This window comes from Botryllus schlosseri, chromosome 13 (genome assembly GCF_051294905.1).
Source record: "Botryllus schlosseri isolate E-star chromosome 13, Bs_hap1, whole genome shotgun sequence".
Classification (NCBI taxonomy): domain Eukaryota; kingdom Metazoa; phylum Chordata; class Ascidiacea; order Stolidobranchia; family Styelidae; genus Botryllus; species Botryllus schlosseri.
The window spans coordinates 17,192,503-17,212,156 of record NC_137248.1 but is presented as its reverse complement, the minus strand read 5'-3'; the positions used below and the strand labels follow the sequence as shown (position 1 = coordinate 17,212,156).

The window sequence follows — 19,654 nt, the reverse complement described above, 5'->3', positions numbered from 1 at the left end:
CCGGTTGGGTCCAAAGGCACACGACCCGGGGACCTTTGAATCGTACGATCAAAAGCTAAGGTGTTTCAAATTTTATTGAGCTTTTTACTATAATCTAAGCTACAGAAAGTCGAAGAAGAATATTTTGTCGCCACCTTAGAAATATAGAATAAATATGAACTCAAATGTTGGTAGAAAATGACGTTTCGATTCTGGCTCGAAGTTACACAGGGTACATACATATTGCCAGTAAATCGACATTTGGACTTCCTAATAGCCCGTTAGTGGCATAAAATATCACAGGTCATTATGAAATACAGCCTCTTTGTATATATGCGTGTTTTTGTTGTAGCATGACCAGTTAGTCCAACTATTTTGCTACTACGTGACTTGATTTGGCTATGATATCATCGACCCCGTCGTGGTAAATGTTGTTATTGACATGAAAATAATCCGCTCAAGGATGGTATTGAATACCATAAATATGTGTCGACGTGTCGTCATATAGCCTGATGCAAGCCCTACTCGTCACAATAAAAATGATTGCTGGTTTGTTCATGTTAGAGGTTACAACGAAAAACGTATACGTCGATCGTTTGTACTCCAAAACCGATAAACATCTCTGACAGACCACGTGGGACAAAGTTATTTGCATACGAGGAAAGATTTCACTAGCAAGCAAATGTAAACAAATTCGTGCAGAGTAATTATGGGATTATCATTGCGAATTTTTCAAGTATTTTCGGTCCCAGTGTCTCATCGGTACCACATCTCACCTACTTCCAGTGAAACAGCACTTAATACCGTGTTATTTTTATATTATCCATAACAGATAGCAGAGAGTGGAACGAAATTGATATGATGCAAAAGGCCGATAAGCACAAATATAAGATATATTAGAAATTAGGCCTACGGCATTTGCTCACGAGCAATATAAACGTATAAATAGAACAAATATGTTCGAATTTAATCATAGAATCGTAATATTGGTCAGTTCATATACTTTCAGCCGATGAAGACACAGGATATACACACGGTACAATCAGATGTAATTAACAGATACGAGGATGCCGACACGACAGTAACGGTCTCCTAATCTGACATCCACCATGGGCTAGCGCAGCGGTGGGCAATTATTTACCTCCATTGTGTGGCGAGATAGCGCAGTGGTATAATCCGCGGCTGCAACACCAATGGGTGCGGGTTCGAGTCCGACCGAGGTCGACTTCCGAATTCCGATACCTAAGTGTTGGAGGTTTACCTAGGCTCCTCCTCGCCACCTCATCCGCGTCAGCGGTGTCTTACAAAAGCCTAGAGGTGGGCCGTGCTATAAGTCGGCAGTTACGGAAAATATGAAGAATATCGGCCTGGTGTAAATGACCATAGCAGTCGACAAACACCATGAATACCCCAAAACAAACAAACAAACAAACCTCCATTGACCAAATGAAAAAAAATACGTTGGCGGGCCGAGTGAAAGTAATTAGCTATATTCTCCAGCGTAATTTAATATTATTTCTAAATTCGATTGGTAAAAAATGCTGCTCAGTGACTGTGTTCATATTAGGTAATGAAAAAGTGACGGTTAATTAAAAAAATCTATTAGCTGTCATGATTCGAAACAAGGTTAAACATAATACATTTTAGCTCTCTTTAAACCCCTATCCACGTTCTTCTATTAAGACACTCTAAAACAGTGGTTCGCGAAACTTTTTTAGGCATGCCTCCCTTTATGATAGTCAACAATTTCGCGCTCACTTATCGTGATATCAAAAAATAATAAAAAGTGCAATCAGAATGCTAGCAATCCCAACGGGTAGTCTGATGGCATGGAAGATTATGGTTGTTGTTTAGAAAATTGTGTAATATCAAAGTTGGACAATACACAGAGCGAAAACTAAAAGATGGGGGTGTATCGCGCGGAGTGCGAAAAATTTTTTCAATAAACTTCGGCTTCGCGCAATCCGTCTGATGGTTTAACGTCGCCCAGTTAGGGAACCACTGCACTGCACTGAACTGCACTGAAATGTGCAAAGCGGCACTGCCACGACACCAATGGTTCTTGGCGCGACTCTCGGCTCTGCCAAATCTGGCTATCGAAAATCTGTCTAGCAAAACACTGAGCCAATCTCAAATAGAAGTGCTCAGTCTGAATTTGAAATTCTGTCCTGCACAAAAACTAGATCCGTACGTGCTCGCCGTAGACGCAGACGAATTTGACAGAAAAATGAGAAATGAATTTCATTTCTACGATACCAATTCGAAAAACGCTGGGTCTCAAAATGCCCAGAATACAAATGAGCAAATACTCAGCAAGAAACCGAAGAAAAATATAAAATGGAGGGCACCACACGGCGAAAACGCTAATTTGGATAAATATCTGGAAAGTTTTCACAATGAGTTAAATGCAACATTCATCAGCAAATCTGACAATTGGAAAAGAAACCACGACGAAAATCTCACAAATGAGCAGAGAAGAGCAATAAGGAAACTAAAACATGACCATGACATCGTGGTAAAGCCTGCAGATAAAGGAGGAAAAGTAGTCGTTATGGATTTGAAAGACTACCTAGAAGAAGGTTACAGAGGCAGCTGAACGACACCGATTCGTACAAAAAATTAGCAAATGACCCAACAAAACAACACACAAAGGAATTGAGGGACATTATCAAATCTTTAGACATGTGTGAAGAAGAGAAATCGAAAATCAATAAGCCTTCTGATCCTTGCCTCGCCCGCTTTTATCTGCTTCCGAAACTACACAAGGCGAACATTCCTGGACGCCCCATTGTCTCGTGCAACAACACGCTAACAGAAAAAATATCTGGATACGTGGAAACACATCTCAAACCCAGGGTTGTAATGACTCGAGTCATGACTCGACTCGAGTCAGACTCGAGTCACGATTTTTTTGTGACTCGACTTGACTCGAGTCATTTTCTTAAAATTGGAAAATGACTCGACTCGACTCGAGTCAATATTTGGATTGACTCGACTTGTACTCGAGTCATTACGCATGACTCGACTCAAGTCATTGACTCGGCTTATTTTATATGACTTGAAGGTGAAGAAATGTGGGAATTACAATGGTTAGATCAACGCATGTGACGAATTCTGTCGACATCGCTATTTGTCACCACTGCTTTCGTTGCACTCGTCTGATATCAGATATGCCGCCGCAAAAACAAAAGACAATGTTACATAGTAGCAAAGAGCAATGCATTGTACAAAATAATCCCGTGGTGAAGAGGTAATAGTACTCAAGACTTTTCAATTATACAAGCAAACAATCGAAGCAAAGTCCAATTAGAGCCAATGAAATGACTCAGATGGTCAAGTAGCCTACTTGGAAGAGACTGATAAGCTCATGTGTAGATTTGAAGGCGATGATTCTTTGTATTTTTGGGCGACTAGAATGGATGAGTATCTAATGCTCTTCAGTGTGGTTCAAAATTGCTTTTCAATTCCTGCATCTAATGCACTAGTGGAACGTGTATCCAGTGGATGTGGATTATTCTAAGGCCATGCCGCCTCAACATATATGAGAATCTCCTTTCCACTTTAGTATTTTTTAAGTGTAACTCATTGATTTGATCTGCTGTCTGTATAAACACACAATACCCTCCGTCCATTTGACGTTTTGTTAGATATGTGCATTGTGCACGTGAGTAATAATGAATGGCTAATGTTGTGTGATGTTTGTACAATAGGGCCGATCAAAAATAACTTCTTTTTTATTCTACATGAGGCTACTTGATAAAATTGTTACGTTACATAAAAAGAACACTGAATCTGGCTTAATTTTAAATAGTGGAATCAATGATATGAGAGGAGAAAATATTGGATTTGAAAATACATGGGGTATTTTAAGTGAGAAATGATTCCATATAATATAATTACATACTAGTGGTAAGTCGACTATTTTTTCATATTCAAAATATTCCACTCTAATAACTTCGCTTCTTCTAATTGGAATTGAGCCAAATTTGCTATGAATCATACTTTTACACAATCTAACGATATCATGAGGTAGCCGGTAAAATTCGAAAGTCTCTATTTGTAATTAATTCAAAATATTTTCTTTTAGCATTGCCCTCTACTGGTTGGAATTGAGCCAAATTTAAGTTCTTTCAGATAATCTAACAGTTTTAAGAAGTAGCCTCCTTTTTAAGATTCTGTCCTCATTTTTGAGAATTTTTGGTAAATGTAGGGAAAATTCGACGAAGATAACAGTAAATCAGCACTAAAGTAACGCTCCGGCGACTACTTCGGGAGCTGAGCAGGAAAGTTGACATTTTTCTGGTCAACCACCTGATTTAATGTGGAAGCAAAACTGTACCTCTACATAAACGTTTATTTGTTGATTCTCTACCAGCTTGTATCTAGACGTGAATTCGTAGGTTCTCTATCAGATAGTATGTAGACGTGAATTCGTTAATTCTCTATAACAGTGGTTCCCAACCTGTGGTACGCGAAGGTCTTCCAGGTGGTGCACGAGTAGATTCTGTTTTTTTCGACCGAAGGGAGCTATTAGTTAAGGTGGGATTGAACACAAAGATTGTTCTCCAATAAACTCCAAGCTTAGCATGGCCTCCTCGTACTCGACTCTAGTTTCTCACTCCCCAGCTGCTAATTTTCCCTTGTACGTGGGAGGGCGACCAAGGATTTTCATCTCTGATGACCGACTTGTTGCGCCTATGCATGACTTTCGATGCGCTGTGAGCAAACAAATGCCACGCATCGACCAGCTAGTGCAGTGGTTCTCCAACTGGGGGGCGTGAAAGCATTTGAAGGATGGCGCGAAGCTGCGGCCAACTGCAAATTTTTTCAGCGCTTTACGCGATTTACATCCTATTCATTGTTTCTACTCTGTGTTTAGTCCTAATAGCATATTTGAGAATTCTCTTATCAGCTGTCATAATCTTCCATGCCTTCAAATAATTATTCGTTGGGATTGCTAGCATTCTGGTTGCATTTTGTGATATGACGATAAGCGGGGCGAGAAATGTTCCACTATCATAAACGGAGACGTGTCTAAAAATGTTTGAGAACCGCTGATCTAATGAAAAATAAGCAAATGCAGCCATCGCAGCATTAAACAATTGACGTTTTTCGTTTGCTGTTATTTCATTATGTTGTTGTTCTTCTTGCGATTGGTGGTGAAAAAACAATTCCATGCATCCCATTGACCCTGGCTGATAATGCCTAGTTAAATAGTATTTGCTATTACGGCTAGAATAGGTCAAATACGTCATTATGACGTCATGAGTGACGGAAACGTTTTTTGACCGCCTGCAGCGCGCGTGACTTATGTAGGTGATACGCGAGCACTGCATAAAACCTCGAAATGGTTCGTGGGGAAAAAAAGGTTGGGAACCACTGCTCTGTAAGCTATTTGTGAGCGGTCGTCGATGTGCTAGTAATAAAAACTGAGTGCTTGCATTTGTGATGTATCAGACTGACAGATATTTGATTTAAAGTTCTAAGATTAGTAAAGTTATCGTATTGGCGGCTTGTCTCGTCTATCTGTAGCATCGGTAAATGAGGCCAGGAACTGTCCGTTATCTGCCTGAATAGACATGTGCCAATACTATGATAGGGACAAAATAAGCATGTTTGGCAAGCAATGAATTCGATATCACCCAAGTAGGATTGAAAACATAAGTTGAACATGACTTCAATACTGTGACTTGGACTCGACTCGAGTCATAACACTATGACTCGGACTTGAGCCTTAAAACGGTGACTTGGACTCGGACTCGAGTCGGTGATGAATTGAAAATGACTCGACTCGACTCGAGTCAAAACCACAAAAGTCAGATTGACTCGTGACTCGGAACCATAGTAGTAGACTTAGCTGGCTTTATGCCCCGCCAATCAGAGAAGGCCACGTCGCCTTAATTGCCACGCCTACATTGACACATCATCCGCCCATTGCCGTACCTATAGCACACCCATTGCCACATCACCTGCGCAACTTCATCAAGTGCCACGCCTATAGTGCCACATCACCCAACCATTGCCACATCATCACCGCATTGATTGCCTCATCTATACGCTGCACAGCATCAACCCGCGCGATATCGATTGCTGCACCTATGTCACTCATTGCCACATCAAAACTTACCTTAGCTAGAATCGAACCTGGTTTGGTTGGGTATAATGTTACGTCGCTCACCACAAGGCTATTGAGCAAACTAGCCGTATTGAGCTGTTTTGAGAATATAACCGCCGATTCTCTCTTAAATTCCGAGACAACACCTTTTTCGAGTTATTACACATAAATGTAAGACTATATTCGTGTGTACTATAACAGCTGTGTCATCATTAATTAGTCAATGATTTTGGGGAATTCTGCAAATGCAACTTAATAATACTGATATCGCAAGCATAAAGGCCTACGATCACGCAAAGCTCATGCGTCGCGCATATTGCTGAATACTATTCCAAGAAATTGACGCATGTAAATGTGGTACGAATATAGTTGCTTACGATTCCAAGAAGTCGGTTCACATCGACAATATGAATTAGATTCATTAATTAGTCAATGATTTTGGGGAATTCTGCAAATGCAACTTAATAATACTGATATCGCAAGCATAAAGGCCTACGATCACGCAAAGCTCATGCGCCGCGCATATTGCTGAATACTATTCCAAGAAATTGACGCGTGTAAATGTGCTACGAATATAGTTGCTTACGATTCCAAGAAGTCGGGTCACATCGACAATATGAATTAGAACATTCTAATATAGTTGCGATTCCAAGGAGTCGGCCCACATCGATAATGGGAATTAGAACATTCTAAATATATATATATATATATAGTTGCGTTTCCCAGAAAACGCCGCGCTGGCGATACGAATTAGAATGTTTACTTCCGACGTAAAGCAATTCGCATTCTGAAAACTTCACACTTCTGTTAAAAGTATTGCCATGTGCGCAGGGACGCAGGCATCACAGACGAGGTAAGATCGATGTATTTTCGTATCAATTTAAACTCAATTTAGCTATAATTTCTCGATACAGCATTAGCTTACTTGTGAACGCAGATTGATTTACGCTGAGATTTCTCCAATAGCTAACGTAATAGTGAGTTCTGTGCGCGGCTATAATGTTAACCGGCAATATAGCCGAAGTCGCACAAATTCGAATGTATATGCAAGTTTTCTGTTATCGTATAGATTCGCACTAAATTTGGTTATAAATAGGCAGGTATGCACTTCGGATTTGAGATGGATGTTAGTCTATGAATTCTTGCTTTACTCACGACCTAAAGTTGATAAATTGCGAGTTGTAGCAAGCATCTAACTACTGAGATTATGCTAATTTTACAACCCCATAAGCCGCTGCTTTTAGATACGTAATGGAGCTGATTTAATAGGTAGTGCAGTGATGCTTTATCCTACCATTTCTGATAGTTAATAAATATATAACCAATATGAATAGCATAGCTATATAATTTATCGACTATTCTAAGATTCGCTACGCTGCCGCGGATTGAAGCTAAATTTTTTCATTTCAGATCAAAACGCCGACATCGCACACGCAATTTACGCTCAGAAAATTTCACATTTATCTTTTTCACGCAGCCAAGCAACCCCGGAACAAGCATATAGTGACAAGGTAGATTACGCAACACTAAGGTTGGCTAATTCATTTCTTGACTATATTGAAAAATCAACAGCGTTCTGCGTATAGCTATAATTTTTTCGTTGCAGCAACGCACTTCAGATTAAGATATATATAGCAACGTACATGTTTTATAGAATATATTAGATCCAATACCTATACTAAAGCCGCAAAACGCATTGGGGCATACATGGATAATGTGCGCAGATTGAATTACACCGAGATTTCCCCTATATCGCATCATTTTAAATAGCTAATAACGTAATAATGAGTTCTGTGCACGACTATAATGTTAAACGAGGATATGGCTGAATTCGGATAAATTCGTATGCAAGTTCCCTCCCTTATTACTCGCGCAGTGTGGTTACAATATTATGAATTAATTAGCTAGAGCAATAGTTTATCACCTATATTTAAATTCGCTCATTTCATTTCAGATCAAAACGCCGACATCGCATATACGCAATTTACGCTCGGAAAATTTCACATTTATCACAACTATCGCGATATGCACTTCACCTAATGACGTAGGTGAGTTAGGCTGCGTTTCCGTATAGATTCGCACTAAATTTGGTTATAATTACGCGGGTATGCACTTCAGATTTGAGATGGATGTTAGTCTATGAATTCTTGCTTTACTCACGACCTAAAGTTGATAAATTGCGAGTTGTAGAAAGCATCTAACTACTGAGATTATGCTGATTTTACAACCCCATAAGCCGCTGCTTTTAGATACGTAATGGAGCTGATTTAATAGGTAGTGCAGTGATGCTTTATCTTACCATTTCTGATAGTGAATAAAATATATAACCAATATAATTTATCGACTATTCTAAGATTCGCTACGCCGCCGCGGATGGAAGCTAAATTTTTTCATTTCAGACCAAAACGCCGACATCGCACACGCAATTTACGCTCAGAAAATTTCACATTTCTACGCACTTCGACTGATGACGCTGGTAAGTTAGCGCTGCTTTTAGATATGTGATTTAATAGCTAGTGCACTGATGCTTTATCATAACATTCCCACGAATTAGCAGAGCTATTCTAAAATTCGCTACGCCACAGCGTATTGAAGCTAAATCTTTAGCTAGCTTTACTCATGCCATAAAGGCGGTAAATTGCGAGGGCAAGCATCTAACTAGTGAGATTATGCCGATTTTACAAGTCTATAAGCTGCTGCTTTAAGATATGTGATTTTAATAGCTAGTGCACTGATGCTTTTCCGATAGCTAAACCTATGACTATGCTATAATTTATCTCCTGAAACGCTATGCCACAGCGACTTGAAGCTATAACATTTCAGATCACTGACATCTGTACCTGACGCAGGCGTTCAAGCTTACTTCGTTGCGCAGCTACATGTATATCGAAGAAGTATGCCAAGGTCGTATCATTTCAAGTCTCTCAACTATAGCATAGATTGTAGCCGCAAAATGCAGATTCGTATTAAGTGTAGCCTACCTAGCGCCGCTTATTACTCGATGTTCAGTAACGCCGTATTAATGTAAGCTACGTTTGCCGGGGCTATAGGAGCGAAGTCACTCAATACAAATTCCTGGCTCCTGCTAGATGATGATAATATGAAGGCACTAGTCCATAAGCTACTGCTTTTAGATGCGTGATTTAAATAGCTACTGCACTGATGCTTTTCCGATAGTGAATAAATCTATAACCTATATCTATGCTATAATTTATCTCCTAAAACGCTATGAGTTGAAGCTATAACATCACATCTGAACCAGACGCCGAAGTCTAGATCGTTGTGCAGCTATATCAAAGAAGTGTGCTGAGGTCGCTCAACTATAGCATAGATTGTGCCAGCAAAATGCAAATTCGTATTAAGGGTAGCCTGCCTAGTCCCGCTTATTACTCGGTGTTCAGTAACGCCGTAATGTAAGTTGCGTTTGCTGTAGGAGGGAAGTCGCTCAATACAAATTCCCGGTTCTTGCTAGATGATGATAATATGTAGACACTATCGACTAATCGAAAGCAAGTCGCTACTGCTGATTTAGAGTATACTACTTTGAGATGATTGCTATAATGAATGTAGCGAATATCGCCCTCAAACGTACTAAGCAAACTTTGAAACTATTGATTTTATTCACATATACATTTACACAATTTCATTTTCTTGCTTCAGCTCCTTGACGAAGCGTCGTACGATCGAATCATTCTTGCGGTGATCTTCGCCAAAGGAATTTAAATAACGTTTCGTACTCCATCCGCGCGCCTTATGGACGATGAAGCTTAGACAATGATGACCGCACGCTCTGGAACGCTTGTGCTGCAGACGCTTTATGGAGCAGGTATAATTTTCTGGTTCTATAAAGCACGCAATCTCGTATTTCAACGGCATTAAGCCAAAGCTATCATGAAAATGTGTCTCATCCTCATCCGCGTAAATGCATATCCAGTGACTTCCGATTTTTCGAGCTTCGTCATAATTGATCACGATAGCATAAGGAGGAGGGGGTCGCCTCGGTAGTCGATCAATAGGAAATGTCCCAAGGAAAATATGTTTTGTTGACTCGCAGCACCACAATATGTGGTCTATTTCATCCCCGTTCATAGCACGGTCACTTTACGACTGCTACTGATTTGCAATAGCTTTTGAAATTCCATGAAGCAGAGCAAAGTAGTTTCCGCTGTTAGCCCGCCAGCAGGAAATGTGATCCGTAAACTTAAGGTACCGCTCTTTTGTAAGTCAAAGCAATCATCCAAATCATCGGGGCGCAAATTATAAACCAGTAGACAGAAACCACTAGCGAACTCTTCAGGCGTTAGGAGTCCTCTGTTTTTCTCCATTGCTCCCGTACCCTCAATCAGGTTATGATAAAGCTCCGTGTAATGACCCTTATCGAAATCTAGCTCATAACCTCCCTCCGGAATCAGAAATCCGTTCAGTTTCAGTTCGAGTCGTTGCATATTATTGTGTATGAAATTATATGGATTTTTCGTAACATCTCCTTGAAAGGCTTTCGTAGCTACCATTCCGATGATTAGGCGAGAAGGTAGAGTCCCGCTATATAGATTGCCGATATCTATCTGCGTCGTAGCAGCACCAAATGTGCGGGTGATTAACCTCATGTCGATATACGGATATTTCGCCTGAGCATTCACCATCATCGCTGTCTTCACATCGTCGCTGACTCGTACGGTACATAACTGTAATTCCTTTTTTGTTAAGGTGAATTGACCGGTAGCATCTCCCATCATGAAAAAGCTTTTCGGATTCAAGGTAAGCTCAAACTCGAGAGGCACGTCATGTAGGATGTAGCGGTCTTGCAGACATAGTCCGTGATGGATTTTCGCACGTATTTCCACCACGTTATCACCCTTATAGGCTTTACTCCTGTTGTAATATCCTTTGTTAGCCGAGGCGCTAGTTCCACCAATCGTATCCATTTCTCCTAAAGTATCTTTTCTCCATCCTGAAGCCCTCAGTGTGCTGTTTTGCACATCAAGCGGAGTGAATAAATTGTGCAGATAGGACGAATAACACTGTACTTTTATATCTTGTTTCAAAGTTTCGTTAGCGACTTTAATTTGTAGTTGAGAAATCAAGGAATCCAAGATATTATTTACAACACCAACATCATCATCTGCGCCAATTGCTTCGCCGTCTTTCTTTAATTGTAAATGAAATAAGAAATAGCTCTCGCTCAAATCGATAAAGTCTTCTGAGCCCTCGAAGCGGTATGTTATCACACTAGAGTTGTTCGAAATCGGTGCTATCTTGATGATTCTTTTCTTTTCAACGCTAGTCTGTGTCGCGGGAATGTGAAATAAATCCAATGAGGGATGTACCCCCTCTGGGGACTGTACATGAATTAACTCCGCCATCTATCAAGTCTCAAGTAACAAATGATGCTTATCGCCGTGTAATATATATTTAATCGAAAATATCTTTGCGACGTCTCTTTTTCGTGATCTTACGACCCCGTCTTGACATTTTTCTTTTTCTCAGTAAAGAATCGAGAGCGTTCCCAGCGGCTTCTTTGCCGCGTATTTTAAGACTATCCCCAACATTCTCTCCATTAAGAACATCAGAGGCTACTTGCGCACCGGTATGTAGTAGACGCTTCCCGAGTGATTTTGCACCTTTCGAAATTAGAGGCATAACGCTTCTTCCGAACGAACGAAATAAGTTTCCAAGTCCATGACCTCTCTGCACTTTACCCCGAAAAAAATTGATATCACCACCGCTCTGTTGGTGATAATAGTTTCTGAACGCCTCGCGATCACAACAATAATGACTCCTCATGATGTCTCAAAGCAAGTGTGAGATGAAGAGGCGCGTTCCCGAACTTTATAGCTTCACCTTTATCATCACGAAGCATAACGCGTATCTCGCTTACTCGCTCCGTATTCAGAGGAAAGAAATATATTTTTTTGAATAGCATATGCTGATATTCATCTATTCCTGTCGTAACGCGGATATTGCGTAGTAGAGGCGCACTCGTATCACCTACAATTTGAGGTGTGATGACATCCGTATAAACTAAAACGTTGGTCACGGGCTCAGTTTCCCCTTGAAAGTGAATTGTTCTTCGTCTATGTAATCCACCATCCAGCTCTACCTCCGAACGAGCGCCTCCTCTGAGAACGGGGTTTCTATTATCCATGAAAAGTCTCGGACCGCTGGAACTCTTGTAGGGTCCCGCTATCAAGACCGGACCAGAACCGTCTACCCAAATAAATCGTGCTTTTTTCTGATCGTGATTGATACGCTTCATCAAACTAATTTTATCATGATAATCACCAGCCGGGAAATAATAAAAATTATTATCGCCTTCCGCATCATTCACGTACCATAATAAGCCGTCGTAAGGCTCGAACGTGGGCTGAAAATTATTTTTAAAAGACAACTCGGCAAGCCCTATCTCCCATTCACCAGAATCTATCGGTTTCGCGAGATCGATAGTAAAATCAGACTCGTGTGACGTAATATGAATATATTTCATAATGCAACTCCCCGTCTACGAAAATGCAATACAACACTCGAAGGAGAACTTCGAAAGGGTATTTTCTGTCCCTTCTCATCAAGTAGCGATATTTCGACACGTTCTAGTCTATTTATATTAACAGGGAAATAAAAAGGCTTCGTGTAATATTTCGAAAATGATTCACGATCGTTCACCTGTACGACGCGTAACAACGGTAAGAGCCTACCGCTATCTTCTTGTGGCTCAATGATATTACAATGAACATAAACGAAATCGATAGTCGGATCATGTCGCATGCGAAAGTTCAAATGAATGATACCCTCAGTGAAAAAATAATTCCACAATGTACAATTAGTATTCGGGAAATGAAACACCAATAACTCCTCCCTCGTTTCCTTATGCATAAGAGCACCGTACAATTCTCCGTGGCGTAGCAAGCTACTATGCCCTATGTCCATCATTGTGTGTCCTGGAACTGAACCAAAAGTGGAATTAGTAAAGATATGAACAGATCGCTGCTCACATATTTAAATTTCAATCCTGTTCTAAGAATCGGGACAACCGACTTTCATCTCTATATAGTTTTGAAAAATTGGTTATTGAAGTCGATCAGCCTACGAAATCTCGCCACTGTTTCTGATGCGTGTACGATATCATCAAAGCAACGTTTGGTTTGTTTTGAAAAGGCATATATATTATCTCCATGTCCTCGCTATATAATCAAATAACAATATTGCGTTTTGGTTTATAATCCCAATTTTATATAGTGCGGCCCGCGAATGGATTCAGATGTTGAATGCGGCCCGCGAGCTGAAAAGTTTGCCCACCCCTGGACTAGACGATATCCTTCTTATCGACCCAGCTGTCGAATCCACTTCCATATCCCAACCAGCGTACTAAATACTGTTCTCGTCCCGCGCGTTTACGCCTTCTTATAATCTTCTCGACACGCCAAGTTTGCGGTTCTTTTACGCGTTGGGGCTCCTCTCTATAAAATCTACCCTGAATGACTTCACCACCGTAATCACGTAAGCGATACATTGGGGGATCCCCCTTTTGGGCGTCTGCGATATAGAAAATTTCCCGTTGCCAGTTGGGCAGGCTGCTTTTCTCAAAAAGATTTCGAATTTTCGATATACGGACGGGTAATCCTACAGCGAGGTCGGGTTGTTTAGCTTCTTGAAATCCGTAAAGTCTTCTCCAAACCGATTCCTGATTAGACGAATTCACTTGGTTTGGGGCCATAGCAATGCTACGATGATACGTCCTGTTGTAGGAGTAAGTAAAGTCGTCGAGGGCGTTCACGTAATTCCTCGTGTTATTTTTTGTGAAAAAACGATACATAATCGCCTTCATAGTACGAATCACCCTTTCGACGACAGAGGATTTTAATTCGCTCCTCGTATAGAAATATCTCACTTTGTTCTCCTTTAGATAGTTCTGGAAAGCGCGATTGGTATATTCGCTACCTTGATCGGTTTGTAAAACTAACGGTACGCGTTCACGAAACACACGTTTGAAAGCAGAAATCATACTTGAAGCAGTTTTATTTTTAATCGCTATCATCCAAAGGTATTTGCTAAAAATATCAATCACCACCACCACAAAACGAAAACCGCTATTATACTTTGAAATAGATTGCAGATCCATCAAATCGCTCTGAAACTGGGCATTGATACCGGAGACCACTACACGTTCACGCCTAAATTTCTTACGTAACGGAAAATGAAAAGTATAAGTATCTTGTCCTTTAAGCCATTCTTTTTCCTTTTGCAAATAAGCGCCCCTATACGATTTGGGCTGTTTCGGATCAAAATAGTCTACGTCTCCCATTCTTTCCCGTATATACGGGGATTAGGCTTACGCTGTCTCTTATAAAGCCAGGGAAACGAAGGTTATGGAATCCGGCGCGGGCGTTTCTTTTGCGGGCGCTTTTCTTTCGCTACGGGGCTCGCGAGCCCCGTGTGTGCGGCGGGAAGGCGGGCGGTCGCTGCGTCTACGTCTTTTCTCAAGTTTCTCAGTTGAGCAATACCATGCCTATACAGAGCTAGTTTCTCGGAAGCATTTAATGGAGAGCTTTTAATTTTCGATATATGTTTATCAAATTTCTTTTCCCATTCGTCCTTGCTTCGAAATGCGGGGAATTGTAGTTCACGCATTCTTCCCGAAAAGTTTACCCAACAGACTCCCGATGACGGGGATTGCAGCGCCTAATATAGCTAAAACAGACTGATTAGAAAAAAGTTTCTATTTTATCATAATTTTTTATACCTGAGAGGAATCCACCCTTTTGTAGCACCCTCCGTTGACCTCTGCGAGTTTTTTGCGCCAACAATTGTCTGATATCGGATTTGTGTTTTCCAAGCCTCAACTTTCTCGACGGGGAGATACGTACTGTCCCCGAAGCCAAGTTATGAACGCACTGGCAGACGCAACTTAAAAATTGATTGTTCGATAAAAGTTCTTTACGCTGTTTCCCTTTAGCGTTTTTCAAAAGTTTTAATTTAACGTGATAGTCGCTCAATCGTTTTCGAGATATGTTACTTCCCCTCTTCGACATGTTGAATGCCCTAAAATCCGTAGCGCGAGCTGTATTTATTCTTGATATACCGTCAACTTTTGATGTGGGAATATTTTGCTGCGAAGACGATAATTTTCGTCTGTCTCTTGCGTCAAGTCAACAAGTATGTACGAGAACGGTTTTCGAGTTGCCTTTTTATAAGCCTCCGTAAGGAATCCGGCTTTATCCGGGAACATTTGACGTGAAAGAAAACTGATTTGGCTCGCATCACGGGGATTTTTAAATATCACGATATAGCTCGCGCTCAAGGTCATATCCCGAAAGCCTTGACCCCTACAGAAGAGGTTCTGACATATGAACACGACACGAATCTTTGCGTGGTGGCTGTATCGAGTGAATAGATCTCTGGCCTCTTTCGCTTCCGTCATCATGTCGTCGATCACCAAGAGAACGTGCCTATTTCCTTTCTGTAACTTTTTGAGCTCGGAGAGCCCTTGCGAAAATTCTACCCCTTTCATTTTATCGTACAACGCCTGATAATTATTATACAACCATACAATTTTTTCAGGAGCCGGTCTAATCATCTTCTCTGCGTTCTTCACCAACTCATAAGTAAAATAACTCTTCCCGCTACTGCTCGGACCAGCCACGATCATCCGAAACGGAGCATGCAATGTACGTATTCGATCCATTTATTACAGAGATAAAGGCAATGTATGAATTCCATCATCAAGCACAATCCTTTTATAATAACCATAACTCAAAGCACTTCGATATTGCTTATACGTAAACATATCGCTCCCATAGCAACGAAAACCACTATTGACGCCACCAGTGATCGATCTATTTTGAAGAATGGAAATCTTTGAAAGTTTTGTTGGTCGTTTTTTGAAGCCGTTTCGAGCTGTACTTATCGCTGTCGTGTTAATGCCATTGCAATAGACGTCAGTCCAATTCCAACAAACATGAGGCTCTTCCAAACTTTATTGTCACCGAATGTTGTGTTATCGAAATATCCTACAAAACTGTCCTGAAACAATAATAAAATGTTAGCCTTCCAAATCTTACAGAAAGTTAGCGTAGCCTACTTGTTAGGTAATTCGAAGTTCGCTGCGCTTGGAAAGTGAATTACAGTGCTTCACGACAAAAGTTGAGAACAAAATTATAAGGTGGAATCTAAGGTTCGAGGGATGATAAGGGTTCTGGGGATCGTAGTACCTCGAGCTATAGATAATAAAGACTTGTAAAATCGCTTACCCATCCTCCGTTTTGCGCTATCCACTTTCGTCTTCTACTACCAATGTAACTCCCAACTGTCTGTATGATACCTTCTATATGTTCACCGTGATGTTCATCCTCCTTATTCCGAGCAAGAATGCTAGCGACCACAAAAAGAGAGACAATCCTACCCCAATTTTCTTGTGTATCTTTGAAAATTCCATCAGCTATCATCAGGAACATTCGCTCGTCGGGTGAATATTCTTCATATTTTTCATTGACTTCTACATCACTATAGCGAAGACGTTTGGAGAGCGCGTTTACGATAGTTCGGTGTCGCTCAAACATTTCATCCCCAACTCGCCGTAAGGTTCTCTCTGCTTTCGTATTTGCCTCAACGCATGAGCCGTCGAGTTCGTACATGATATAATTCCTAGCCAAGGAATATGCTCCGGATGTAATTTCATCCTTTTCTTCAGTGAGCGAAGGTGATGCTCGTGATAATTCCATGGTTTGAGGATAATAGCGAGTCAGAGTTCATTTCAATAGCGTCTTAGGGACTTTCAAAATGAGTTGCTCGCCACAACTTACAATTTATCGACCATACGACGTGAGTAAAGCGAGAATTCGTAGGCGAACATCGATCTTTATAGCGTCTAAGTTCTATCCCAGGGGTATATGTACTATCCGAAAGTGACGAAGTTCTATATGATACATTGTATATGCACTATCCAATAGCTCATAAGTACTATGATCATCGAGGCATAAGCAGCTCCGCAGAGCCTATACCCTTAACATGAAATTTGTGTATACATTTTATATGCAAAATCTATGCTATACTTCAGCGTATTCGGCTTTAATAGTCTTTAATAGCATTGTCACAGCTTACATTATAACGTTATTAGTCCCCGCTGGCGTTTTACTATCGATTTAATTACCCTTATTCTAGACATGCAAAAAATTATGCAGGTATTAGTATTAAGCTCTACTCAGTAAACTGCGATCTGAAATAAGTCGTAGGGATGGTACTACAAAAAATAACTATACATCGTTTTGTATGGCCACATATTGTAGTGTTGCGCCATAGACCGAACGCGTTAGTGCAAGTTTTGAAAGCTGGAAAAGATACGCTCGTATTATTTGATTCGGATATTAATCCTGCGGAATCTCAAGTTATTCGTAGTCATTGGAAGGATAATTGCATCATAGATGTGCAGGAAAAAGAGATCTTTCGATTTGTGGGTGTCGTCAATATTCAACGAAAATCCAGCCATATAATTGTGCGTGGGTCCCATTGTTGAAATTGAATTGATCAGCGTGACGTTATACATACTGCGCTGTATCGAAAGCATCAATGCCAGTTGGATATCGTCGAATGGCTGTCTATAATGTTAATGACATACAAGAGTCCTAGTTATCTAAGCTGTGGATTTGCATAGCTGCTTGTAGATGCAAGAATGGAACTCATGAAGCGACATCGAAACAACAATCTGGAGGATTTCAGCAAGTGAATCGATGCAATGACGCACAATGATATCATTGATATATTATACTCTTTTTCGAAATAAATGAACTCGCACACTATACAATGCTATTTCAATGAGACTGAGTAAGTGTCAGCTAAAGTATAAGACATAAGGTTGGCACTGAATCGTTATATTACGGGAATCGATCCGACTTCTCGGAATCGTAATTAAATGAATGTATCGACAGACAAGTTAGTTGAAAAGTAAAACTAATCTCAGTAAAGTAAAACTAAGTTCAGATACACTCTAGTTTAATTTTTTTAAATTAATAATCCGCATGAGTCAAGATGTCGATAAGTAAATCATTTTTTAGGTATTAATCATCACCTCGTGATTGTACTCGTGGCGTTCTTACTAACATTCTAATTATTGATAACACGTACCAGGAACGGATATGAGCTACGTGCCTTTTTCTGTGAGCAGTCGACGTTCTAATTTTCCGTGATACGACCTAGAGGGGTCTATCATTCGAACGGTACCAAGCACATATTTCAACGGTGCATAGCTCAATATCTGTATAAAGCATACTGATCATGAGAGTATATCAATTCGGATAGCAATGTCGAACATTGATCAAAGCGATTCGCTACCTAAGCGTAGTGTGGACCCTACAGATTACGCTACATTCAACTGCGGTTGCATCGGTACCACAAGTAGCATAGAAATAAGCGAAGATGAAACTCGGATGGGTCCCATTGAACAGTACCAAGCTATGATAAATAACAGAGGGGAAAAGATTTATGAATGCTATGCGAAGCATAGAGATGTAACTGTCTCCCCGCTGAATGATCCCGTTTTCTATAACATGACACGCTATGCTCGTAGACTAAGCACATTCATGCGATGGCCGGATAATATCAATACCTCCGGAGCCGAGCTCGCAGACTGCGGATTGTTCTATTTGGGGTATAAGGATCATTTAAAGTGTTTCTCGTGCGGAGGGCTGTTTCAAAATTGGTTGCCGTGCGATGATCCCTGGTTCGAGCATGCAAAGTTTTATCCTGCGTGTCCTTTTCTGATCAAGCGGAAGGGGTTGCGATATATTCGTAATGTCTGTTATGCGACACCTAATATAAGAAGAGGCTCGACTAAATTTGATGGCGAGGTGGAATTGCGTGATGACTGTTGTACTTATGTTTGATATTTCTTTTCAAAGAATGAGTCTAGCAATCCGTGGAGATACTATTCTGGCCCAGGGGCCCTATAGAAAAGACTTGTATCTTTTTAATGACATCACAAAATTACGTATCGAGGCCTCGAATGGAGCAGAATTGACCTCGGATCAACTCTTTGTACATTCCACAAGCGGGAACATTCAGAAATATCGAGCCACTCTGAAGCATGAAGGAGGTTTGGTCGTTACGTATACTCGCGACGGGATCGAGCATTATCAACCTCTGAATCCGGCTGATGAATTTGTCATCTATTCCCCCAGCGTAGTTGTTCCTAATCCCGACCTTCCGCTCGTATCGTATATACTACAAGCCAGTGATCGCTACATCAAACAAAACGGTCAGATCGAGCGAAAGAACTCGGATCGCAGTGTCGGATGGCAGCAAAGCGGTGTACCTCGAAACATCAACCGATCTGGAGGATTTCAGCACGCGAATCGACGCAATAACGATCAACGATATCATTGATATGCTATTTTTTCGAAATAAAATCGTACACTATACAATGCTATTTCAATGAGACTTAGTAAAGTGTTAGGAGACATTGCAGAATTCCCCGAAATTATTGAGTTAATGATGATACAGGTGGTATAGTACACACGAACATAGTCTTACATTTATGTGTAATAACTCGAAAAAGGTGTTGTCTCGGAATTT

The 19,654-nt window shown here is 40.7% G+C and overlaps 5 protein-coding genes and 1 long non-coding RNA gene across 6 annotated transcripts in view; 2 read left to right on the top strand and 4 right to left on the bottom strand.

Moving 5' to 3' along the window:
- Positions 1-1,339, top strand: part of LOC145454145 (uncharacterized) — a 184,737-nt gene extending 183,398 nt beyond the window's left edge. Inside the window, exon 2 of the long non-coding RNA XR_013920054.1 lies at positions 1,138-1,339. This is a non-coding gene — a long non-coding RNA (uncharacterized LOC145454145). The remainder of the gene's footprint in view (positions 1-1,137) is intronic.
- A 3,226-nt stretch (positions 1,340-4,565) lies between these two features.
- Positions 4,566-19,503, top strand: LOC145454281 (uncharacterized). Its single transcript, XM_080332276.1, has 8 exons — positions 4,566-4,621; positions 6,871-6,947; positions 7,505-7,605; positions 8,049-8,142; positions 8,494-8,570; positions 9,755-9,920; positions 10,802-10,852; positions 18,982-19,503. The coding sequence occupies exons 1-6, from the start codon at positions 4,566-4,568 to the stop codon at positions 9,815-9,817; spliced, it is 468 nt and encodes a 155-aa protein (XP_080188402.1). The 3' UTR covers positions 9,818-9,920; positions 10,802-10,852; positions 18,982-19,503.
- LOC145454280 (uncharacterized protein F54H12.2-like) lies at positions 10,180-11,457 on the bottom strand. Its single transcript, XM_080332275.1, has one exon. The coding sequence runs from the start codon at positions 11,455-11,457 to the stop codon at positions 10,180-10,182; it is 1,278 nt and encodes a 425-aa protein (XP_080188401.1).
- Positions 13,395-13,916, bottom strand: LOC145454279 (uncharacterized). The gene has a single exon (XM_080332274.1). The coding sequence runs from the start codon at positions 13,914-13,916 to the stop codon at positions 13,395-13,397; it is 522 nt and encodes a 173-aa protein (XP_080188400.1).
- On the bottom strand, positions 13,446-15,611 carry LOC145453553 (uncharacterized). The gene is made up of 2 exons (XM_080331519.1): positions 14,832-15,611; positions 13,446-14,779 (listed from the first exon to the last, which is right to left on the bottom strand). The coding sequence occupies exons 1-2, from the start codon at positions 15,118-15,120 to the stop codon at positions 14,712-14,714; spliced, it is 357 nt and encodes a 118-aa protein (XP_080187645.1). The 5' UTR covers positions 15,121-15,611; the 3' UTR covers positions 13,446-14,711.
- On the bottom strand, positions 15,758-18,987 carry LOC145453552 (induced myeloid leukemia cell differentiation protein Mcl-1 homolog). Its single transcript, XM_080331518.1, has 2 exons — positions 16,339-18,987; positions 15,758-16,111 (listed from the first exon to the last, which is right to left on the bottom strand). The coding sequence occupies exons 1-2, from the start codon at positions 16,807-16,809 to the stop codon at positions 15,992-15,994; spliced, it is 591 nt and encodes a 196-aa protein (XP_080187644.1). The 5' UTR covers positions 16,810-18,987; the 3' UTR covers positions 15,758-15,991.
- Positions 19,504-19,654: the final 151 nt, after the last annotated feature.

Bases quoted from the DNA above. Each gene is read 5' to 3' on its own strand.
- LOC145454281 (XM_080332276.1), top strand. From the start codon at position 4,566: ATGGCCTCCTCGTACTCGACTCTAGTTTCTCACTCCCCAGCTGCTAAT. The intron at 6,948-7,504 runs GTAAGATCGATG...TTTTCATTTCAG, and splicing joins ACGCAGGCATCACAGACGAG to ATCAAAACGCCGACATCGCA. The intron at 8,143-8,493 runs GTGAGTTAGGCT...TTTTCATTTCAG, and splicing joins CACTTCACCTAATGACGTAG to ACCAAAACGCCGACATCGCA.
- LOC145454280 (XM_080332275.1), bottom strand. From the start codon at position 11,457: ATGGCGGAGTTAATTCATGTACAGTCCCCAGAGGGGGTACATCCCTCA.
- LOC145454279 (XM_080332274.1), bottom strand. From the start codon at position 13,916: ATGAAGGCGATTATGTATCGTTTTTTCACAAAAAATAACACGAGGAAT.
- LOC145453553 (XM_080331519.1), bottom strand. From the start codon at position 15,120: ATGTCGAAGAGGGGAAGTAACATATCTCGAAAACGATTGAGCGACTAT. The intron at 14,780-14,831 runs GTATAAAAAATT...AGTCTGTTTTAG, and splicing joins AAAGGGTGGATTCCTCTCAG to CTATATTAGGCGCTGCAATC.
- LOC145453552 (XM_080331518.1), bottom strand. From the start codon at position 16,809: ATGGAATTATCACGAGCATCACCTTCGCTCACTGAAGAAAAGGATGAA. The intron at 16,112-16,338 runs GTAAGCGATTTT...TTATTGTTTCAG, and splicing joins TAGCGCAAAACGGAGGATGG to GACAGTTTTGTAGGATATTT.